We start from the raw sequence: 21,035 nt of genomic DNA, 5'->3' as shown, positions 1-21,035 counted from the left end.
TGGCAAAACAATCACAACACAAGCATCACTTTCTGGAACTGGAATGAAAAGACTGGCTCCCTATTTTAAGGCCAGCAAGGCTGTCAACAGGGGAAAATCCCCTGGGTGAGACATTTCAGAACTCAACTTAATGCCTGATGTTATAATGCCACCAAAAGTGAACAGAAGGGACACTGGTATATATAGGCCTAAACAAGAGATGATTCCTTCCCTAAGTTCCCATGACTCAGATGCCAACTAGTGGTTCATTCCTTTATCTCTCCTAACAGAGCTTCTTGAGGGACGGGATGTATCTTACTCATTTAACCTGTCATGCACCCTCAGTTTCTATTATAATGTTCAACACACAAAACAGTAGGTGTCTGCAAGTTAAAGGCTTGATTTAGTTTTGGAAATGCACAACAGTAAGTAAGTCCTGTAGGAAGGGAATACATTCTAACAGTATCATTTACCACTGGAATCTTTTGGTATAAACGTTTAAAAGTAAGGAACTTATGCATGGATATATATGTGCTCTCTCCATGCTTCCCCTGCTGACAAGTCAGTCTGTGGCTTCCCACAATCCCTGGCCTCACAGGGGTGGAATGAGAGAAAAATCTCCTGAGTCTTTTGGAATGGATGTCCTGTTGCCCACAAAGTGGAGGTCACACACTGCACGGGTTCTGGGGCTTCTTGTCATGCATCCCCCTCCAGACTGGTCCAGGCCCCGGTCCAATCTCAAGAGGCCTGTAGCTGAGGCAGTGGCCCTGGCCCTTCTTTCGCCACCTCTGCCACTAGCCCAGCATGGGAGGGAGAGGCCCGATGCCAACCCACTGCAACCCGATGCAACCCCTAGACCTCTCTGCCTAAAAGGAGCTTGGTTTGTAGATGATTCAATGGGGAAATGACTACAATAGAATTTGGGGTGGCAAAATGAGGAAAGCTGGCAAAGAAATGAATTGATGATGTCAGAAACACAAGAGCCCACAAGCACATTTCCGTAAGTTATTATTTTCATAGAAACAGAAAGATGAAAGGCACTGGAAAGGGGATCCTCCTCCCTTTCTGCTTTTCCCAGGGATGCTGGGTTACCTCCCCTAGTGGAGGACATGGCAAGCACAAGGCTCTTCCCTGTCTCACGCCATTCGTCTACCATGGCACGGCCAGGAAGCATCATTAAACCCACCTGTAGTCCTGACCGACTCACACGGGCTCGTTTGGAACCAAAGACCTCCCTGTCTTGGTAAGTAACAAATTGCATTAAATTACAGGGAAGGCAACCCAGGACAAGCACACATCAAAATCAAGCTGCCGTGCTCTGGAAAGCAAAAAGCAACAAGAGGTGAGACTCTTACATCTGTCCAGATTGCCCTGCACTGTGATCGGCATGAGGCCCCACCACAGGCCTCCAAAAAATCCATGTGAGACAGCAATTTGCTGCAGGCAGTACTGCAGAGCTGACCAGGCAGCAGAGGCCCGCAGCACAGGACTCAGTGTGCAGATTCAGCTGTACCCTTCCCATGACTTCTCCCCACGTATGGGGATGGCGTGAGGATTTCGTAAAACAGAAGAGGGTCACTGATCAGGAGAGGTGGTCCTATTTAAGTATTTCCCCAGGAGAGGAAGCACAGGCCTGGAGAGGTTTGCAGGGTGCCTCAGCTTACAGTGGGACACTAAGGAGATGACTTCAGTGAGATGAGGTGATCTCTCAAGTAGAGGTGGGCAGGCAGGGAGAGGCCAGCCCACAGCAGGGCTCCAGGGTTTGGGGTCCTGGGCCTGGCTCTGTGCTAACCAGCTAGGCAAACAACGGCAGGCCCTTTGAGCACTGGAGCACTCTGGGTATAGACTGCAAACTACAGGGTATAGACTGCATGACAGAGACTACAACTGCTGCCCTACACTAAGATTCTATAACAAAAACAACTTGTTCTGGAAGATTTTGACTTCCTGTAGTTGCAGAATCTGGAATACAAACAGAAAAGACCTTTATATTTTTATGTTTTATTTTTATTTTTTTTAACATCTTTATTGGAGTATAATAGCTTTACAATGGTGTGTTAGTTTCTGCTTTATAATAAAGTGAATCAGCTATACATATACATATATGCCCGTACCTCTTCCCTCTTGCATCTCCCTCCCTCCCACCCTCCCTATCCCACCCCTCTAGGTGGTCACAAAACACGGAGCTGATCTCCCTGTGCTAAGCAGCTGCTTCCCACTAGCTAGCTATTTTACGTTTGGTAGTGTATAATATATGTCCATGCCACTCTCTCACTTTGTCCCAGCTTACCCTTCCCCCTTCCCATGTCCTCAAGTCCATTCTCTACTAGGTCTGCAACTTTATTCCCATCTTGCTCCTAGGTTCTTCATGACCTTTCCTTTTTTTTTTTTAGATTCCATATATATGTGTTAGCATATGGTATTTGTTTTTCTCTTTCTGACTTACTTCACTCTGTATGACAGTCTCTAGGTCCATCCACCTCACTACAAATAACTCAGTTTCATTCCTTTTTATAGCTGAGTAAATATTCCATTGTATATGCCACATTTTCTTTATCCATTCATCTGTTGATGGATACTTAGGTTGCTTCCATGTCCTGGCTATTGTAAATACAGCTTCAATGAACATTTTGGTACATGACTCTTTTTGAATTATGGTTTTCTCAGGGTATATGCCCAGCAGTGGGATTGCTGGGTTATATGGTAGTTCTATTTTTAGTTTTTTAAGGAACCTCTGTACTGTTCTGCATAGTGGCTGTATCAATTTACATTCCCACCAACAGTACAAGAGGGTTCCCTTTTCTCCGCACCCTCTCCAGTATTGTTTGTAGATTTTTTGATGATGGCCATTCTGACTGGTGTGAGATGATATCTCATTGTAGTTTTGATTTGCATTTCTCTAATAATTAATGATGTTGAGCATTCTTTCATGTGTCTGTTGGCAATCTGCATATCTTCTTTGCAGAAATGTCTATGTAGGTCTTCTGCCCATTTTTGGATTGGGTTGTTTGTTTTTTTGATGCTGAGCTGCATGAGCTGCTTGTAAATTTGGGAGATTAATCCTCTGTCAGTTGCTTCATTTGTAAATATTTTCTCCCATTCTGAGGGTTGTCTTTTCATCTTGTTTATGGTTTCCTTGGCTGTGCAAAACCTTTTAAGTTTCATTAGGTCCCATTTGTTTATTTTTATTTTATTTCCATTTCTCTAGGAGGTGGGTCAAAAAGGATCTTGCTGTGATTTATGTCATAGGGTGTTCTGCCTATGTTTTCCTCTAAGAGTTTGAAGGTGTCTGGCCTTACATTTAGGTCTTTAATCCATTTTGAGTTTATTTTTCTGTATGGTGTTAGGGAGTGCTCTAATTTCATCCTTTTACATGTAGCTGTCCAGTTTTCCCAGCACCACTTATTGAAGAGGCTGTCTTTTCTCCACTGTATATTCTTGCCTCCTTTATCAAAGATAAGGTGACCATATGTGCATGCATTTATCTCTGGGCTTTCTATCCTGTTCCATTGATCTATATTTCTGTTTCTGTGCCAGGACCATACTGACTTGATTACTGTAGCTTTGTAGTATAGTCTGAAGTCAGGGAGCCTGATTCCTCCAGCTCCATTTTTCTTTCTCAAGATTGCATTGGCTATTCGGCGTCTTTTGTGTCTCCATACAAATTGTGAAATTTTTTGTTCTAGTTCTGTGAAAAAATGCCAGTGGTAGTTTGATAGGGATTGCATTACATCTGTAGATTGCTTTGGGTAGTATAGTCATTTTCACAATGTTGATTCTTCCAATCCAAGAACATGGTACATCTCTCCATCTATTTGTAACATCTTAAATTTCTTTCATCTATGTCTTATAATTTTCTGCATACAGGTCTTTTGTCTCCTTAGGTAGGTTTATTCCTAGATATTTTATTCTTTTTGTTGCAATGGTAAATGGGAGTGTTTTCTTAATTTCACTTTCACATTTTTCATCATTAGTGTAGAGGAATGCAAGAGATTTCTGTGCATTAATTCTGTATCCTGCTACTTTACCAAATTCATTGATTAGCTCTAGTAGTTTTATGGTAGCATCTTTAGGATTCTCTATGTATAGTGTCATGTCATCTGCAAACAGTGACAGTTTTACTTCTGCTTTTCCAATTTGGATTCCTTTTATTTCTTTTTCTTCTCTGATTGCTGTGGCTAAAACTTCCAAAACTATGTTGAATAATAGTGGTGAGAGCGGGCAACCTTGTCTTGTTCCTGATCTTAGTGGAAATGGTTTCAGTTTTTCACCATTGAGGACGATGCTGGCTGTGGGCTTGTCATATATGGCCTTTATTATGTTGAGGAAAGTTCCCTCTATGCCTGCTTTCTGGAGGGTTTTTATCATAAATGGGTGTTGAATTTTGTCAAAAGCTTTCTCTGCATCTATTAAAATGATCATACGGTTTTTCTCCTTCAATTTGTTAATATGGTGTATCACGTTGATTGATTTGTGTATATTGAAGAATCCTTGCATTCCTGGAATAAACCCCACTTGACCATAGTGTATGATCCTTTTAATGTGCTGTTGGATTCTGTTTGCTAGTATTTTGTTGAGGATTTTTGCATCTATGTTCATCAGCGATATTGGCCTGTAGTTTTCTTTCTTTGTGACGTCTTTGTCCAGTTTTGGTATCAGGGTGATGGTGGCCTCGTAGAATGAGTTTGGGAGTGTTCCTCCCTCTGCTATATTCTGGAAGAGTTTGAGAAGGATAGGTGTTAGCTCTTCTCTAAATGTTTGATAGAATTCGCCTGTGAAGCCATCTGGTCCTGGGCTTTTGTCTGTTGGAAGATTTTTAATCACAGTTTCAATTTCAGTGCTTGTGATTGGTCTGTTCATGTTCTCTATTCTTCCTGGTTCTGTCTTGGAAGGTTGTGCATTTCCAAGAATTTGTCCATTTCTTCCAGGTTGTCCATTTTATTGGCATAGAGTTGCTTGTAGTAATCTCTCATGATCCTTTTTATTTCTGCAGTGTCAGTTGTTACTTCTCCTTTTTCATTTCTAATTCTATTGATTTGGGTCTTCTCCCTTTTTTTCTTGATAAGTCTGGCTAATGGTTTATCAATTTTGTTTATCTTCTCAAAGAACCACCCTTTAGTTTTATTGATCTTTGCTATCGTTTCCTTCATTCCTTTTTCATTTATTTCTGATCCGATCTTTCTCATTTCTTTTTTTTTTTTTTGCGGTACGTGAGCCTCTCACTGCCATGGATCCTCCCATTGCAGAGCACAGGCTCTGGACGCGCAGGCCCAGGAGCCATAGCTCATGGGACCAGCCGCTCCGCGGCATGTGGGATCTTCCCGAACCAGGGCATGAACCCGTGTCCCCTGCATTGGCAGGCGGACTCCCAACCACTGCGCCACCAGTGAAGCCCGATCTTTCTCATTTCTTTCCTTCTGCTAACTTTGGGGTGTTTTTGTTCTTCTTTCTCTAATTGCTTTAGGTGTAAGGTTAGGTTGCTTATTTGAGATGTTTCTTGCTTCTTAAGGTAGGTTTGTATTGCTATAAACTTCCCTCTTAGAATTGCTTTTGCTGCATCCCATAGGTTTTGGGTCCTCGTGTTTTCATTTGTCATTTGTTTCTAGGTATTTTTTCATTTCCTCTTTGATTTCTTCAGTGACCTCTTGGTTATTAAGTAGTGTGTTGTTTAGCCTCCATGTGTTTGTATTTCTTGCAGATTTTTTCCTGTAATTGATATCTAGTCTCATAGCATTGTGGTCAGAAAAGATAGCTGATACCATTTCAATTTTCTTAAATTTACCAAGGCTTGATTTGTGACCCAAGATATGATCTATCCTGGAGAATGTTCCATGAGCACTTGAGAAAAATGTGTATTCTCTTACTTTTGGATGGAATGTCCTATAAATATCAATTAAGTCCATCTTCTTTAATGCATCATTTAAAGCTTGTGTTTCGTTATTTATTTTCATTTTGGATGATCTGTCCATTGGTGTAAGTGGGGTGTTAAAGTCCCCTGCTATGATTGTGTTACTGTCAATTTCCCCTTTTATGGCTGTTAGCATTTGCCTTATGTATTGAGGTGCTCCTATGTTGGATGCATAAATATTTACAACTGTTATATCTTCTTCTTGGATTAATCCCTTGATCATTATGTAGTGTCCTTCTTTGTCTCTCTCTTGTAATAGTCTTTGTTTTAAAGTCTACTTTGTCTAATATGAGAGTTGCTACTCCAGCTTTTTTTTTTTTTTTTTTTTGCGGTATGTGGGCCTCTCACTGTTGTGGCCTCTCCCGTTGCAGAGCACAGGCTCTGGACGTGCAGGCTCAGTGGCCATGGCTCACAGGCCTAGCCGCTCCGCAGCATGTGGGATCTTCCCGGATCGGGGCACAAACCTGTGTTCCCTGCATCGGCAGGCAGACTCTCAACCACTGCGCCACCAGGGAAGCCCTCCAGCTTTCTTTTGATTTCCATTTGCATCTAATATCTTTTTCCATCCCCTCACTTTCAGTCTGTATGTGTCCCTTGGTCTGAAGTGGGTCTCTTGTAGACAGCATATATACAGGCCTTGTTTTTGTATCCATTCAGCCAATCTATGTCTTTTGGTTGGAGCATTTAATCCATTTACATTTAAGGTAATTATCGATATGTATGTTCCTATTACCATTTTCTTAATTGTTTTGGGTTTATTATTGTAGGTCTTTTCCTTCTCTTGTGTTTTCTGTCTAGAGAAGTTCCTTTAGTATTTGTTGTAAAGCTGGTTTGGTGGTGCTGAATTCTCTTAGCTTTTGCTTGTCTGTAAAGGTTTTAATTTCTCCTAATTTGAATGAGATCCTTGCTGGGTAGAGTAATCTTGGTTGTAGATTTTTCCCTTTCATCACTTTAAATATGTCTTGCCACTCCCTTCTGGCTTGCAGAGTTTCTGCTGAAAGATCAGCTGTTAACTGTATGGGGATTCCCTTGTATGTTATTTGTTGTTTTTCCCTTGCTGCTTTTAATACTTTTTCTTTGTATTTAATTTTTGATAGTTTGATTAATATGTGTCTTGTCATGTTTCTCCTTGGATTTATCCTGTATGGGACTCTGTGCTTCCTAGACTTGATTTAAAATTTCCTTTCCCCTATTAGGGAAGTTTTCAACTATAATCTCTTCAAATATTTTCTCAGTCCCCTTCTTTTTCTCTTCTTTTGGGACCCATATAATTCAAATGTTGGTGCGTTTAATGTTGTCCCAGAGATCTCTGAGACTGTCCTCAATTGTTTTCATTCTTTTTTCTTTATTCTGCTCTGTGGTAGTTATTTCCACTATTTTATCTTCCAGGTCACTTATCCGTTCTTCTGCCTCAGTTATTCTGCTATTGATCCCTTCTAGAGAATTTTTAATTTAATTTATTGTGTTGTTCATCACTGTTTGTTTGCTCTTTAGTTCTTCTAGGTCCTTGTTAAACGTTTCTTGTATTTTCTCCATTCTATTTCCAAGATTTTGGATCATCTTTACTATCATTATTCTGAATTCTTTTTCAGGTAGACTGCCTATTTCCTCTTCATTTGTTTGTTCTGGTGGGTTTTTATCTTGCTCCTTCATCTGCTGTGTGCTTCTCTGTCTTCTCATTTTGCTTAACTTACTGTGTTAGGGGTCTCCTTTTCGCAGGCTGAACTTTCGTAGTTCCCGTTGTTTTTGGTGTCTGTCTCTAGTGCCTAAGGTTGGTTCAGTGGGTTGTGTAGGCTTCCTGGTGGAGGGGTTTAGTGCCTGTGTTCTGGTGGATGAGGCTAGATCTTGTCTTTCTGGTGGGTAGGTCCACGTCTGGTGGTGTGTTTTGGGGTGTCTGTGGCCTTATGATTTTAGGCCCTTCTGTGTTAATGGATGGGGTTTCGTTCTCGTCTTGCTAGTTGTTTGGCATGCGGTGTCCAGCACTGGAGCTTGCTGGTCATTGAGTGAAGCTGGGTCTTGGCGTTGAGATGGAGTTCTCTAGGAGGTTTTCGCCATTTGATATTACGTGGAGCTGGGAGGTCTCTTGTGGACCGGTGTCCTGAACTTGGCTCTCCCACCTCAGTAGCACAGCCCTGATGGCTCGCTGGATCACCAAGAGCCTGTCCTCCACACGGCTTTCGCGTCACCCTAGTCTCAAAGCTCCCACCACTGTTCCTCAGGCTGGGACCGCATGGGAGCAGAAAAGACCTTTAAATGGTCCCACTACAAATCTTATTATCCCATTCCATTTGTGCAAACAAACCAAAGGGGTGGCGAAGTATCTCCAACTTAAGTACATTTTTCTACTGGTCTATCTTTCTTCAAGGAGACTCCAAGCAAGAAAGTAAGTCATACTTTTTCACTATTTATCCCCCTCTCCTTTTTTTTTTTTTTTTTTTTTTTTTTTTTACTACTGCTTCAGGAAAGGGGTAGAGCAAAATTTCCCAGATGCTGTGATGCTCGAAAAGTATCTCATGTTCTATGTAGAAGAAACACACACGTATATGTATACAAGTAGTCCCCCCTCATCTGAGGTTTTAATTTCCATGATTACCTGTGCTCAACCATAGTCAGAAAATATTAAATGGAAAATTCCAGAAGTAAACAATTCATATGTTTTTAGTTGTGCACCATTCTGTGTAGCCTGATGTAATCTCGCATCATCCTGCTCTGCCCCACCTGGGATGTGAGTCGTTCCTTTGTCCAGCATATCCTGCCCATTAGTCACTTAGTAGCTGTTTTGGTTATCAGACTGACTATGTCAGTACACAGTGTGGTGTCCAACTAACCCTTATTTAATAATGGTCCCAAATCACAAGAGTAGTGATGCTGGCATTTTGGATCTACCACAGATGTAAAGTGCATCTTTTAAGTGAAAGATGAAAGTTCTAGACTTAATAGGGAAGGGGGGAGAAATCGTATGCTGAGGTTGCTAAGATCTATGGTAAGGATGAATTTTCTGTGAAATTGTGAAGAAGGATAAAGAAAATAGTGCTATTTTTACCAGAGCACCTCAAACTTCAAAAATTACAGGCACCGTGCGTACCTAGTTAAGATGGAAAAGACATTACAGATTTAAGGTATTCTGAGAGAGAGATCACATTCACATAACTTTTATTATAGTTATAACTGTTCCATTTTATTATTATTGTTGTTAATCTCTTACTGTGCCTAATTCATAAATTAAACTTTTTCACAGGTATGTATGTATATGAAAAAACAGTCCATATAGGATTTGGCACTATCCAAGGTTTCAGGCGTCTACAGGGGTCTGGGAACACACGCCCCATGGATAAGGGGGGACTACTGTATATCTCGCATGAATGAAAGTTCCAAGTCAAATTTAGACATTCAAACAAACACTTTCCACAGTGTCCACTTTGGGGAGCTATACACTTAATCTAATTATTCCTGTTATAAGTAGTTCAAACTGTTCCAGAAATCATCTTCTGCAACTATCTTCAATACAAATCCAGGAACCAAACACAAAAAATCTATTCCATTCTTATACTTCAGTTTGACCCCAAATTCCAACTGCATAATGACTAGGCTTTCAAAACTCTTAAATATATATCAATTCTGATGACTCAGGACAGAACGCCAACTGTTGCACAGATAAGGAAGATCAATATAATAAATATTTGGCTTACTGTGACTTCTGAGTAAGACTTAAACTCAAGATATTTTAATTGTGCTTCTAAGAGTATTTTCTGTTCTGAACTTTATGGGAAGTATCTTCATCATCAACTAACTTTCTATTGAAGACTACACATGTGGCAATGACTTAAGACCAGGTCACAATTCTTCGGTTCCACGAGGAGGGATGGGGCTTTGGGGTTCTCAGAATGGAAGCAAAATGGCTGTATCACTGCATGAAAGAGGCAAGGAGGGAATGTAGATTTACATTGGCTGAATGGAAATATTTAAACAGAGGTACTACTCTTTTTAATTCCTACATGGTTCACATATTACCAAATACTTCCATTCTTTATGCTTCTTTTAGTAAATGTTACTTTTCAGTTTCCTCAACTGAAATTGGGGCATTTCTGGCAATTCTTGGGTCTTTGAAGGGCCAAGTACATTGTGAAAGCAATGAAGAACTATAAAGCTGGAGAGCACATCAAAAGTTCCCTGAACCTATCCCTACTTTCTAATGAATATTTATACCACGTGTGTTACAACAAGGTTATCACCAAGGAAACATCACTACATTTCAGACAAGCACTTCTCAGGAAGAATTCATCTCTCTGTGAACTTCCAGAGCACCTTAAAGGCACCTATGGCACATCTCACATACTGCAGCCACAGACTGTGATTATGCCTGTATGTGCTTTCTTTATTTAACTAAACTGGGGACAAAGACAATATCTAACCTCTTTTTTACTTCCCTACATATTTGATGCAATACCTTGAGAGGGAAAGGCATTCATTTAAAGTTTACTAAATGAATGAATAAAGGAAATCAAAGCCACAGACTACATCATGAAGTTGAGCAGCCTAATCGGCCCAAAATATCAGAAATCAGTACCTCTGAAACCTTTTCTGGATAAACAGTTCCATATACAGCGTGCACCTTTATTCTTATGGTGGCCAACCAGCAAGGCATCTTCTTAAAATACACAATCAAAATCTGAGAAATCGGGCTTCCCTGGTGGCGCAGTGGTTGAGAGTCCTCCTGCCGATGCAGGGGACATGGGTTCGTGCCCCAGTCCGGGAAGATCCCACATGCCGTGGAGCGGCTGGGCCTGTGTGCCATGGCCGCTGAGCCTGCGCGTCCAGAGCCTGTGCTCCGCAACGGGAGAGGCCACAACAGTGAGAGGCCCGCGTACCGCAAAAAAAAAAAATTAAAAAAAAAATCTGAGAAATCTATAACTGTCCCAATTATGTGCATCACTGAGAAGGACCTAAGCCTTTCTCCACAGATCAAATGATATTTTTCTTTTAGTTTTGCTACTATGGAAGCTTCTTCTCTTAAGAGGGGAAAACAAGCAGCCATAAAGTCATGTTTATGTCAGTAAGATGAACATAGAACTTGGGGTCAGAAGCAATACACTAGTTTTTCTGAGAGGTCGCCCAGTGGGGGCCCTTCCAAGTCTACTGGCAGAAATAATGGTTACACCTAAGCCTGAGTTTCTGACACGGAATGCACACATCTTCACCCCCACAAAAGACAATCCTCCTTTAAAATGAAACTTGGGAAGCCACTTGAGGTAAACAGTGTAAAAATAATACACCATTCCTTAGAAACGTCCCTCCTCCCAGGGGGTATATAGGAACTTAGAGAGGAGAATTTACCATTTATCTAGCTGAAATGTATCTATTCATAAGCCACCCTGAGTTTGCCTATATATTTTAACACTTACCAGACTGTATCTTATGGTTTAGTAATTGTCTCTTCCCACTGGAATATGAATTTGAATGTGGAGACAGGCTTATTTTCATTTCAGCATTTCTAAGGTCTAGCACAGAGTTCAAGAACATTTGCTGAATGAAGTTCTGAATAAATCAGTGCACCTTCACAGTAAACACAAACTGACATGGTAATTTAAATAAGTAACACTATGGCCTGATACAGTTGGTACCTTCTTCCAAGGTCATTTTAACCATCACCTATTTAAAATCATTCATCCACAGAGTCTTAAGAGTGGGTCTGATAATTCTGAGTTAGTTTAAAATGAGTTTAGAGTTACACCCTACTGCTTATGAAACGTCTAGTAAATGCTGGACACTATACTAACTCTAGTTAGTACAAATAACTCTTGCAGTTGGCATCATTATCCCAAATTTATAGATGAGGAAACTGAGCCTCTAAACAAATGGATCAAAGTGGCAGATCAAGGGCCAGAATTAGGATTAAAACCATGGTTTACTGGGCTCCATAATCTTTCCACTGTGCTTGGCTACTAACCTTGGCTGTCAATATAATGAGATAAGAATGAACAAAAGTGAGATGAGGAGTGTAACAAATGGGCCAAAAGAGTGATAAGAATCACATTTGGTTCTTTTGTCCCAACAGGCGGAAAAAAGAAAAGGCACACACGCCTCCTCCAAAATGCACATATGACCTATGATTAAGCAGTTCTATGAGAGAAAGAAGTGGATTGTTAATCAAAGTAAGACTGCAGAGCAAAACACCTGGAAAATGTTCAAAGAAAAAGTGATCAGTAAGAACTGGCCGTTAAAGAAAGTGTGATTTTAAAATGTCCTTCGCGGTTGCCCTTTTACTCCAATACAGTAAGATATACACCCCAACATTCATGAACTTATTCCTATCATTTTAGAATCACACACTGGTTAAAAATTAAGAACCTGAAGAAACATTAGAGATTACCTAACCATTATACAAGTGGGAAAATGGAGAGCAGAGAAATTAAGTAATTTCCTCAAGGTCACTGAAAAATGTATAGCTATATACAATGGTATACTACTACTCAGCCATAAAAAAGAATGGATTTTTGCCATTTGCAATAATATGGATGAACTTGGAAGATATTACGCTAAGTGAAGTAAGTCCAACAGAGAAAGACAAAAATACTGTATGATATCGCTTATACGTGGAATCTAAGAAAATAAAACAAACTAGTGAATATAACAAAACAGAAAGAGACTCACAGATAAAAAGAACAAATTAGTGGTCACCAGGGGGCAGAAAGAAGGGGGGAAGGGCAAGATAGGGTCAGGGGATTAAGAGGGACAAACTACTATATATAAAATAAATAAGTTACAAGGATATATTATACAACAGAGGGAATATAGCCAATATTTTTTAGTAATTATAAATGAACATAACCTTTAAAAATTGTGAATCACTGCTAAACAGCTGAAACATATAATATTGTACATCATCTATACCTCAGTTTTTTTTAAAAAGGAAAAAATGTATAGCTAGATCATTAAATTATACTCTTACATATATTATTTACAGATATTTTTACATTAAGGATGTAGTTTTTCCACTTACGGCTTTATGATCTGGGGTTCTTTAAGGCACTTCTTTTTTGCAACTATCTTCTCTAGAAGAACGCTTCGAGAATTTCTTGTTAACCCCATTTCAGAAGAGACATCTGGAGTATCTCCAAAAATTCTGTATGAAAAAGCTAAGGAGTATGTTTCCCTGTGACTGAAGCTAGCTCTAGATTTGGACTCAAAAAGGATAATTGGCAGTGGGGGGGTGGGTGCAGTGCTAGTTCTCTTACATGCCAAATATATGCAGAAGACTTACTGGCGACATGAAGAGGCCACTTTGCTTTTTCCTAGATGACATGTATACCACAAAACTATATATATGTAAATATGATAGCAGAGACATTTTTTAAAAGACCTTTTTTAAAATTGAAAACTGTATAAGAGGGTAGGATGTGTGAGTCATTTTGAATACCAGTGCTACGACCAGTCCAGTTAGTTACCAGATAGCCTGAGAGCTACCATATTTTCCTATGGCAGGTGTGCATGAAGGGTGTGAAAAGCCACACAAAACGAAAAATTTTGAAGAGATTCCTGGACTAGGGATGGAAATGCAAGCTCGCCCCCTTGAGACAATCAAACTACAGGGAGAATTCACGATTTTAACCAGAAATAGTCCAACACTGCCCTTACCACAACCTTGAAGAAACAAATATTAATATTGTTGTAAAAATAACTAAGCATGGAAATTCTGTTAATGTTTGGCTGTGTCGTTTTTTGTTTCTTTTTTAATAAATTTATTTATCTGTTTATTTTTGGCGGCGTTGGGTCCTCGTTGCTGCACGCGGGCTTTCTTTAGTTGCAGCGAGCGGAAACTACTGTTCATTGGGGTGCACAGGCTTCTCATTGCAGTGGCTTCTCTTGTTGTGGAGCACAGGCTCTAGGTGCTCAGGCTTCAGTAGTTGTGGCTCGCGGGCTCTAGAGCACAGGCTCAGTAGTTGTGGTGCACAGGCTTAGTTGCCCTGCGGCATGTGGGATCTTCCCGGACCAGGGCTCGAACCCGTGTCGCCTGCACTGGCAGGCGGATTCTTAACCACTGTGCCACCAGAGAAGCCCTGTGTAGTTATTTTTTTAAAAAGGGAGCATGGTTCTGATTGGGGAGTGTGTGTTAAATGAAGAGTAGACTTTCCCAGTAACCTAATACTCAACATATGGGATTTTATAGTTGTGCTTGAACAGATTTGTTCTTGAGTGCCTGGCTGCTAGGACCATGGGCATCCTGACAAGATATACCTGGCTTGCTGAATTAACTCTTCCATATAGCTAATGAGCTTCTGCAATGATCATCTGGAAAAGGAATTATTACAGAAATACCTTAATGAACAGATAACCCAGGGAAGCAAGCTCCTTCCTAATGAACTTGGCCACATGTTGAAAAGATTCACAGAGGACAGGAAGTATGCTGGTTTGCAGCACTGGGGCAGGGAAGTAAGAGTCAGAATTCCTTCCTGGCCACCATGGAGCATATTCTCAAGGTGAATGGTCCCAGAAGGCTTTCTGTTCTGGACTCAACTATTGAATGTCACCTCTACACCCAGTCATATCATTCTTTAGGAAATAAATGGCAGGTTTGGAAAATCTTAGTAACTGTACATCAAAAGCAACTCTCTGGACAAATACCATCTTGATGGTACTTAGCTACAGCTAAACAAATTGTAATAAGAACATGAGACTTATTTTAAAGTGAAATCAGCTTAGATCCTAAAACAGCCAAAGGAATTTCTCCAACTATCACTGAAAGCACGAGGATATAATGCAATGGTTTTAGAATAATAGGGTGCATATGCATCATTCAGGGGTACTTGTTTAAAATGCAAAAACCCATCCAAGTGAACTGAATTCCCCAGAAGTATACCCTCAGGATGACTTTTCTGGAAACCACAGTATAGCAGAGACATTACGGACACAGAAATGAGGTTCTAGTCTAGCATACAGAATTAACTAGTTGTAAAATGAGGCAAGTCACTTAACTTTCCAGAAACCATTTTTTTCCTCCTATAAAGCAAAGGTATTAGACTTCAGATAATCTTTAAGCTTCACTCAAATTCTAAAGGTCTCAGAAGTAAAACAAGCACCATGTCTCCCAACTTAAATTAACATTTGATGCTATTCCTGAAGCTTTTATAACAATGTTCAAGAAGCAGAACCTGAGGCTTGATTGTTTTAGGAACCACCATATGCCACTGGTTACTTAAATGAGTAAAAAGGATATTGGAATCTAAAGTTATAAAACTAATTAATAATAGTAATGCTAAGTGGTACTTATTGCATGTCAGGCTCTAAGTACTTGATATATATTAACTCACTGAGGGGAAAAAAAGAGGACTACAAGAGGTAATCTGAGAACCTTGAAACCAGGAATGTATATAAGAAGGGATAATGTCGAATATTAAATTGTAACTAGTATTAATGCTTTGGCAATACTTAATAACAACCATGACTATAAAATGCTGATGAGGGCTTCCCTGGTGGCGCAGTGGTTGAGAGTCCGCCTGCCGATGCAGGGGACACGGGTTCGTGCCCCGGTCCGGGAAGATCCCACATGCCGCGGAGGGGCTGGGCCCGTGAGCCATGGCTGCTGGGCCTGCGCGTCCGGAGCCTGTGCTCCGCAACGGGAGAGGCCACAACAGTGAGAGGCCCGCGTACCAGCAAAAAAAAAAAAAAAAAAAAAAAAAATTGCTGATGAAATGACTAATGGGAATGGACCATATTGTGTATAAAACCTGGCCTCTAGAATTGTGAACAATTGTCAATTCAGTGAAGAAATATCTGTTAGGACCATGTATCATGTATTGAGACACCTGTAGCATTTAACACATACATGTGTTTTCTCTGAGGATATAAGCAAGCACTATTCTTGATACTGCCTAATTCCTTTATGAACCTATGCTCTAGGTTTTCAAGACAGTAGCAAAGCGTAAGATACAGTTTTTTCCCATTTTACATTTGGAAGAGGATGATTCAGTGAAACAATGAGTCAATGAAGCAATGACTGGCTTATTCCCAAGGCCAACAAAGAGACTGGGCATGTGTCTGAAAGATCAAATTAAATAATGCTAAACAAATGCCACTCCACCCTCCACTACAATCACAAGCTCAAGTAACCCTTTTCAGACTGCAAACCCAGACTCCAGAAGGTTAGGGCTAGAAGACGAATAGAGTAAGGAAGCTGAGCCCTGGAGAGACTAAGTCAAAAAGCAAATTCAGGAGAAACACAGAATCGGAACTCTCCACCTTCCTACGTGCAGTTTAATAACCTGAGCTTTCATGGCAAGCTGAAACAATTTAGAAAAGAAAAAAATTCTACTTGCTTTCTCTTTCTTTTCATCCACTGAAGCACAAGTATTCTCTAGGCCAGGAGCCCACAAACTACCACCACTAGGCCACCGCTTGTTTTTGTACAGCCCGTAAAAAAAAAACCTAGGAGAAGATTTTACATTTTTTAATGACCGAAAAATATTCAAAAAAGAATATTTCAAAATATTAAATTACTTCATGATATGAAATTCAAATTTCTATAAAGTTTTATTGGAACACAGTCACACTCTTGTTTACAGGCAGCCTGTGGCTGCTTACACACTATAACACCAAAGTTGATTAGTTTGTTACAGAAACTGTATGTCCCACATACCCTAAAATATTTACTCTCTGTCTTTTACCAAAAACGTTTGGGAACTTCTCAATGAATAGAGCATGTGAAAAGTTAAATGGGAAAAAAAGAGAAAATGGGGCATTGGAAAGATCAAATTGTGTGTCCATGCTTTCTCCTTTCAATCCATAGCAAGTAAGGCAAGGCTGGCAGAGCAACAGGGAGGGGAGGTCAGTGGTCAAATTTCATGTCACTTTAAGAATGAAGTGAACACAAAACCCTCCACTGTGTAGACCTGAAAAGCCTCATGAACTAAAAATTCCATTAACGTATGCTTTCTCTAACTACGCTAAGTGAAGGCAGACACAAAGCACAGATAACCCCTAGCAACAGACAACCCCTAGCAACAGACAAAATTACATGGTTCTCACATATTGATGCTCCTTGGAATACACCCACAGTCACAGAGCCTGGGGTTAAGAGCCAGGGAGGAAAGCACCCCACTGGTCAAGTCCTAGGTTAGAACCAAAGCTCCCATTCTAGCAGGCTCTGACCTTGAGCTAGCCATGTGACTCTCTGAGGGTGTAATTCTTTTATCTGTAAAATGAGGCTTGATGACCAACCAGAGGAATATTACCTCTCTCAACTCCTAAAACTGGAGGAAAAATGAGAAGAGGAAAGAGACGAAGAGAGGAGGAACTTTCTTTTAAAAATACAGTGTTTTGTTTTCTTTTTTATAATAGTCAAGATACAGTCAGGACAGAGATATCCTCATGGGAAAGCAAAAGGTCTATGGCCAAGCATCAGGCTGCACTCAAGAACACTAATTAGCAAGACTTCAGATGGAAGACTAAGAAACAGAGGCATTTGAATTCAAGGATGTGAGTTTGTTCCTTTCCTTTTTTAGGGGCTCCTGGAAACAAAGACACATGTACCCATGCAGGGTGTGTTCTCTTTTCTTTCCCCAGGGGCAAAAGCAACATTTGTCTGTATAATGCCTGCTGTACAAGTAGCCAACCAGGCATTAGTCATGGATACTATCTGTAATAAGGGGTGGGTGAAAACAGTCAGCACCTCCCTACCACCTTCAATAAAATGAAGCTTGTTTATCACAGTCCATACACTTGAAACAGTTTGGGAGGGTACAGTTCTGTTTACGTACTGGGGTAACTTTATGAAAAAATACTTAGCCCTCTCAAGAGCAAACACAGTGCACCCTCAAGTCTAGACAAGGAAGGTTCATTTTCCGACGGGCAATATGATTTAGGCCAGTAACTCGATTTTTCAGCTTCCAAAAGGTGTTCTTTTTTTTAAAACAAGTGTGGAATCTAAAGCTTAGAACCCTGTTTCTCTCAACAAGTTTAAGTTCTCTGTTTTACAAGTTAATAGCTTTAAACAAGAACAACAATAATCTCAAGACCCTGAAGAAAACCATTTTTGACAACTTAGTAAGTATTAAATATAAAATTACCATATGGGTCAGCACACCCATTACTAAGTATATGAAAACATATGTCCACACAAAATTATACACAAATGTTCACAGCAGTTATTATTCACAACAGCGAAAAAGGAGAAACAATCCAAATGCACAACATGTGGCACATCCATACAACAGGATATTGGCAATAAAAAGAAATGAAATACTGATCAATGTTACAACATGAATGAACCTTGAAACATTACACTAAGTGAAAGAAACCAGTCACCGAAGGCCACATATTCTATAATTGCATTTATATGAAGTTCCGGAATGGGCAAACCCATAGAGACAGAAAGGAGATTAGTGACTGTTAGCTGAGGGGGGTGGGAGTGAACTGCTAGTGAACATGGGGTTTCTTTTCAGCATGATGACAACGTTACAAAATTAGACGGTGGTGACAGTTTTAAGACTTTGTAAATATATTAAAAACTACTAAACTGCGCACTTCACTTGAATGAGTGAATTTTACGGTTATGTGAACTATGTCTCAATAGAGCTATTATGAAAACCTAGTGAACCTTTTTTTTTTCCATCATTAAAAATGACACACTTCATATTTTAGTCAGTATTGAGCTTTAAGTTAAAATCTCATTTTTGCTATCAGTTTCTATATAAAGAAAGAAGAGTCAGGTTTAAGAAGGGTTAATAGATCCCTTTTTCTGGTAATTCCCATCTTGTGACATGTTAAACCTCATGACAAATTGGAAAGTCTTGTGCTCACAGAAAAAGCATTTTTCACTATTATCTCCAAGGGATCCCTGCAGGAGGGTCCATTCTAAAACTATGCTATGCAAAAGTTTCACTGCAACATGTCCACATTTGTATATGAGGGAACAAGGAAGAAAGGGAAAAAAATCCTACTGTGAATCAAAAAAAATCCCCCAAGCAAGGCCATAAATCAGACACAGCATAGCAGGCTAAACACACTTTGTGCTCATACAGACTTACCACCTGGGTCTTCGGGCCTTGTTTCACCTCCGGGGTAGAAGCTACGTTTCCTACAGCCACCTCTTCAGAAACTGAACTCTCCTTGGTATTACTCCGAAAATCCACTTCATCTTCAGCTTTCGTGTCTGGCATTTCTGAAGAGAACAAGGTGGTTACAAAGTGCATTTGGAAAAATTGATTCCTGGGCCTTACTATTTACACAACATGCTCCAGGTTTCATGTGTTTTGTTTGCCTTTCCCTTTGTGTTAAATAGAAACTATTATTTTGTAGCTGGTGTCATTTCTGACCCTGTGCTGAGCTAGTCCCTCATCACCTGGTTATATGGTTCTCTCCAGCTTGTGTGTGGGTTTGTAGCTAAGGTAAGATCCAGTTCAATGTCCACTGAGCTTCCATCTTCACTACTGACTTTTTCATGACAATTTGGTGAGTGTGGTGCTGACGTGCACATGGAAAAGAAAACTGACAAGCTTTAAGGGAACAGATTAATAGCTAAAGCTAGTAGTCCATCCTGACCATCATCAAAGAGGCAAGAAATGTATCTGTACAGGACAAAAAGGAAAGAACTGCTGAGAATGAGATAAAGCCTCTGGGAAGGGTCTTTCTTTAAAAACGTACTACATACACTCACGTACCCATCACAGCAATTGATAAGACTGAACTATTCTTAATAAATTAGTTTTTGTTTTAACTTTTATTTCTTCCCAAACCAAAACATAATTACACACTATCAACAGCAATTCCTTTTCTGAAGAAAAAGTTTTTTCATGTTTTCTTTAGAATTATGCTCAACAGACCAAACAGTAGTGGTTTTGTTACATGACTACCATATGGTCAAGCTAATACAGGAAGGAAGTGATAAAATGATGCCTGAGGCAAATTTAGGCTTCGACACTTATTTAAAGGGGACTGATGGTTGAACAGTCAAAATTCACCTTGATAATCCAAATACAAATGGAACTATCATCTCGATTTCATTTGGAAAATTTTCTGAGGTTGTTATTAATCTAGTCACACTACTACTCTGGCAGAGAAAAATGTTCCCTACACCAGAGGGCACAGAGGCTCCTTTCACCAAAGAATAAATTATATTATATTGTATTATGTATTTTATAATTATATAAATAAAATATATTAAGATTTTATTCTAATAGCACACTGTGAGAGTGTATACCTTTATACACTGTGACGTATAAAGGTCTACTTTAGATTTAGGAAAGTGACATTCCTATAAATGAACAGTTGTAAGTCTCCTTTCTTTGCCCTAATTTTTTAATTACATAATCTTACTAGCAATTTAAAAAAATGGGCAAGAGCTTCCCTGGTGGTGCAGTGGTTGAAAGTCCGCCTGCTGATGCAGGGGACGTGGGTTCGTGCCCCGGTCCAGGAAGACCCCATATGCCACGGAGCGGCTGGGCCCGTGAGCCATGGCCACTGAGCCTGCGTGTCCGGAACCTGTGCTCCGCAATGGGAGAGGCCACAACAGTGAGAGGCCTGCGTACCACAAAAAAAAAAAAAAAAAAAAAAAGGGCAAGCACGTTTCCTTGCCCAAAGAACCAAAATCTTTCTTACATTTCATAAAATGTGATTAAAGTTAAAAAAAAAAAAAACTGACTAAGCAACCCCCTTAGAAGTATGCCTTGAGCAAAACATTTCTGAGTAAGATAGGGTTGTTTTTTGTTTGTTTTGTTTTTTTTTGGAGGGGGGCTGTTGATGATTTTTATTTTATTTATTTGGGGATGTGATTTCTGACACATCCTTACTATCCTACATCCATCAACTGAAAATATGTATCTTGGCAAGTAGCAACCAGTCACAGTGGTAAACAGAGATTAGTGAGACCTGTGGGGTGTTGGCAGCCCCCTCGGCACTGGCTTGGCTCAGTTATGCACAACTAACTTCCCAAAGCACTGCGGCCAATGCTCCTGATGGGTAAAGGGCCACGTCCCCTCACTCTAACTGGAAGTTTTGTGTTTTCCTCATCTCAATTTCTATTTAGCCTTGTCAACAGCAGTATATAAAAACAAAAGCCAATGCCATGTGGCTCCTTCCAAATCAGAAGTTAAACCGATGTATCCTCACTTATAAAACAGTATGGTTAAATTCATAAATGGCATGTAAACTTCCT

At 40.0% G+C, this 21,035-nt stretch overlaps 1 protein-coding gene across 1 annotated transcript in view; it reads right to left on the bottom strand.

Annotated features, from left to right (window-relative positions):
• The window catches only part of LOC307049320 (A-kinase anchor protein 13-like), a gene marked incomplete at its 5' end in the record, with an annotated part of 268,607 nt that overhangs the window by 149,022 nt on the left and 98,550 nt on the right, over positions 1-21,035 (bottom strand). Inside the window, one exon of the mRNA XM_079698797.1 lies at positions 18,910-19,043. Within this exon, the coding sequence (XP_079554923.1) occupies positions 18,910-19,043 (134 nt within the window). The remainder of the gene's footprint in view (positions 1-18,909; positions 19,044-21,035) is intronic.

Source organism: Hyperoodon ampullatus (assembly GCF_949752795.1).
Source record: "Hyperoodon ampullatus genome assembly, chromosome: 3".
In the NCBI taxonomy this organism is placed as follows: domain Eukaryota; kingdom Metazoa; phylum Chordata; class Mammalia; order Artiodactyla; family Ziphiidae; genus Hyperoodon; species Hyperoodon ampullatus.
The sequence above is the reverse complement of the archived record's forward strand: the minus strand, read 5'-3'. Positions and strand labels throughout refer to the sequence as shown.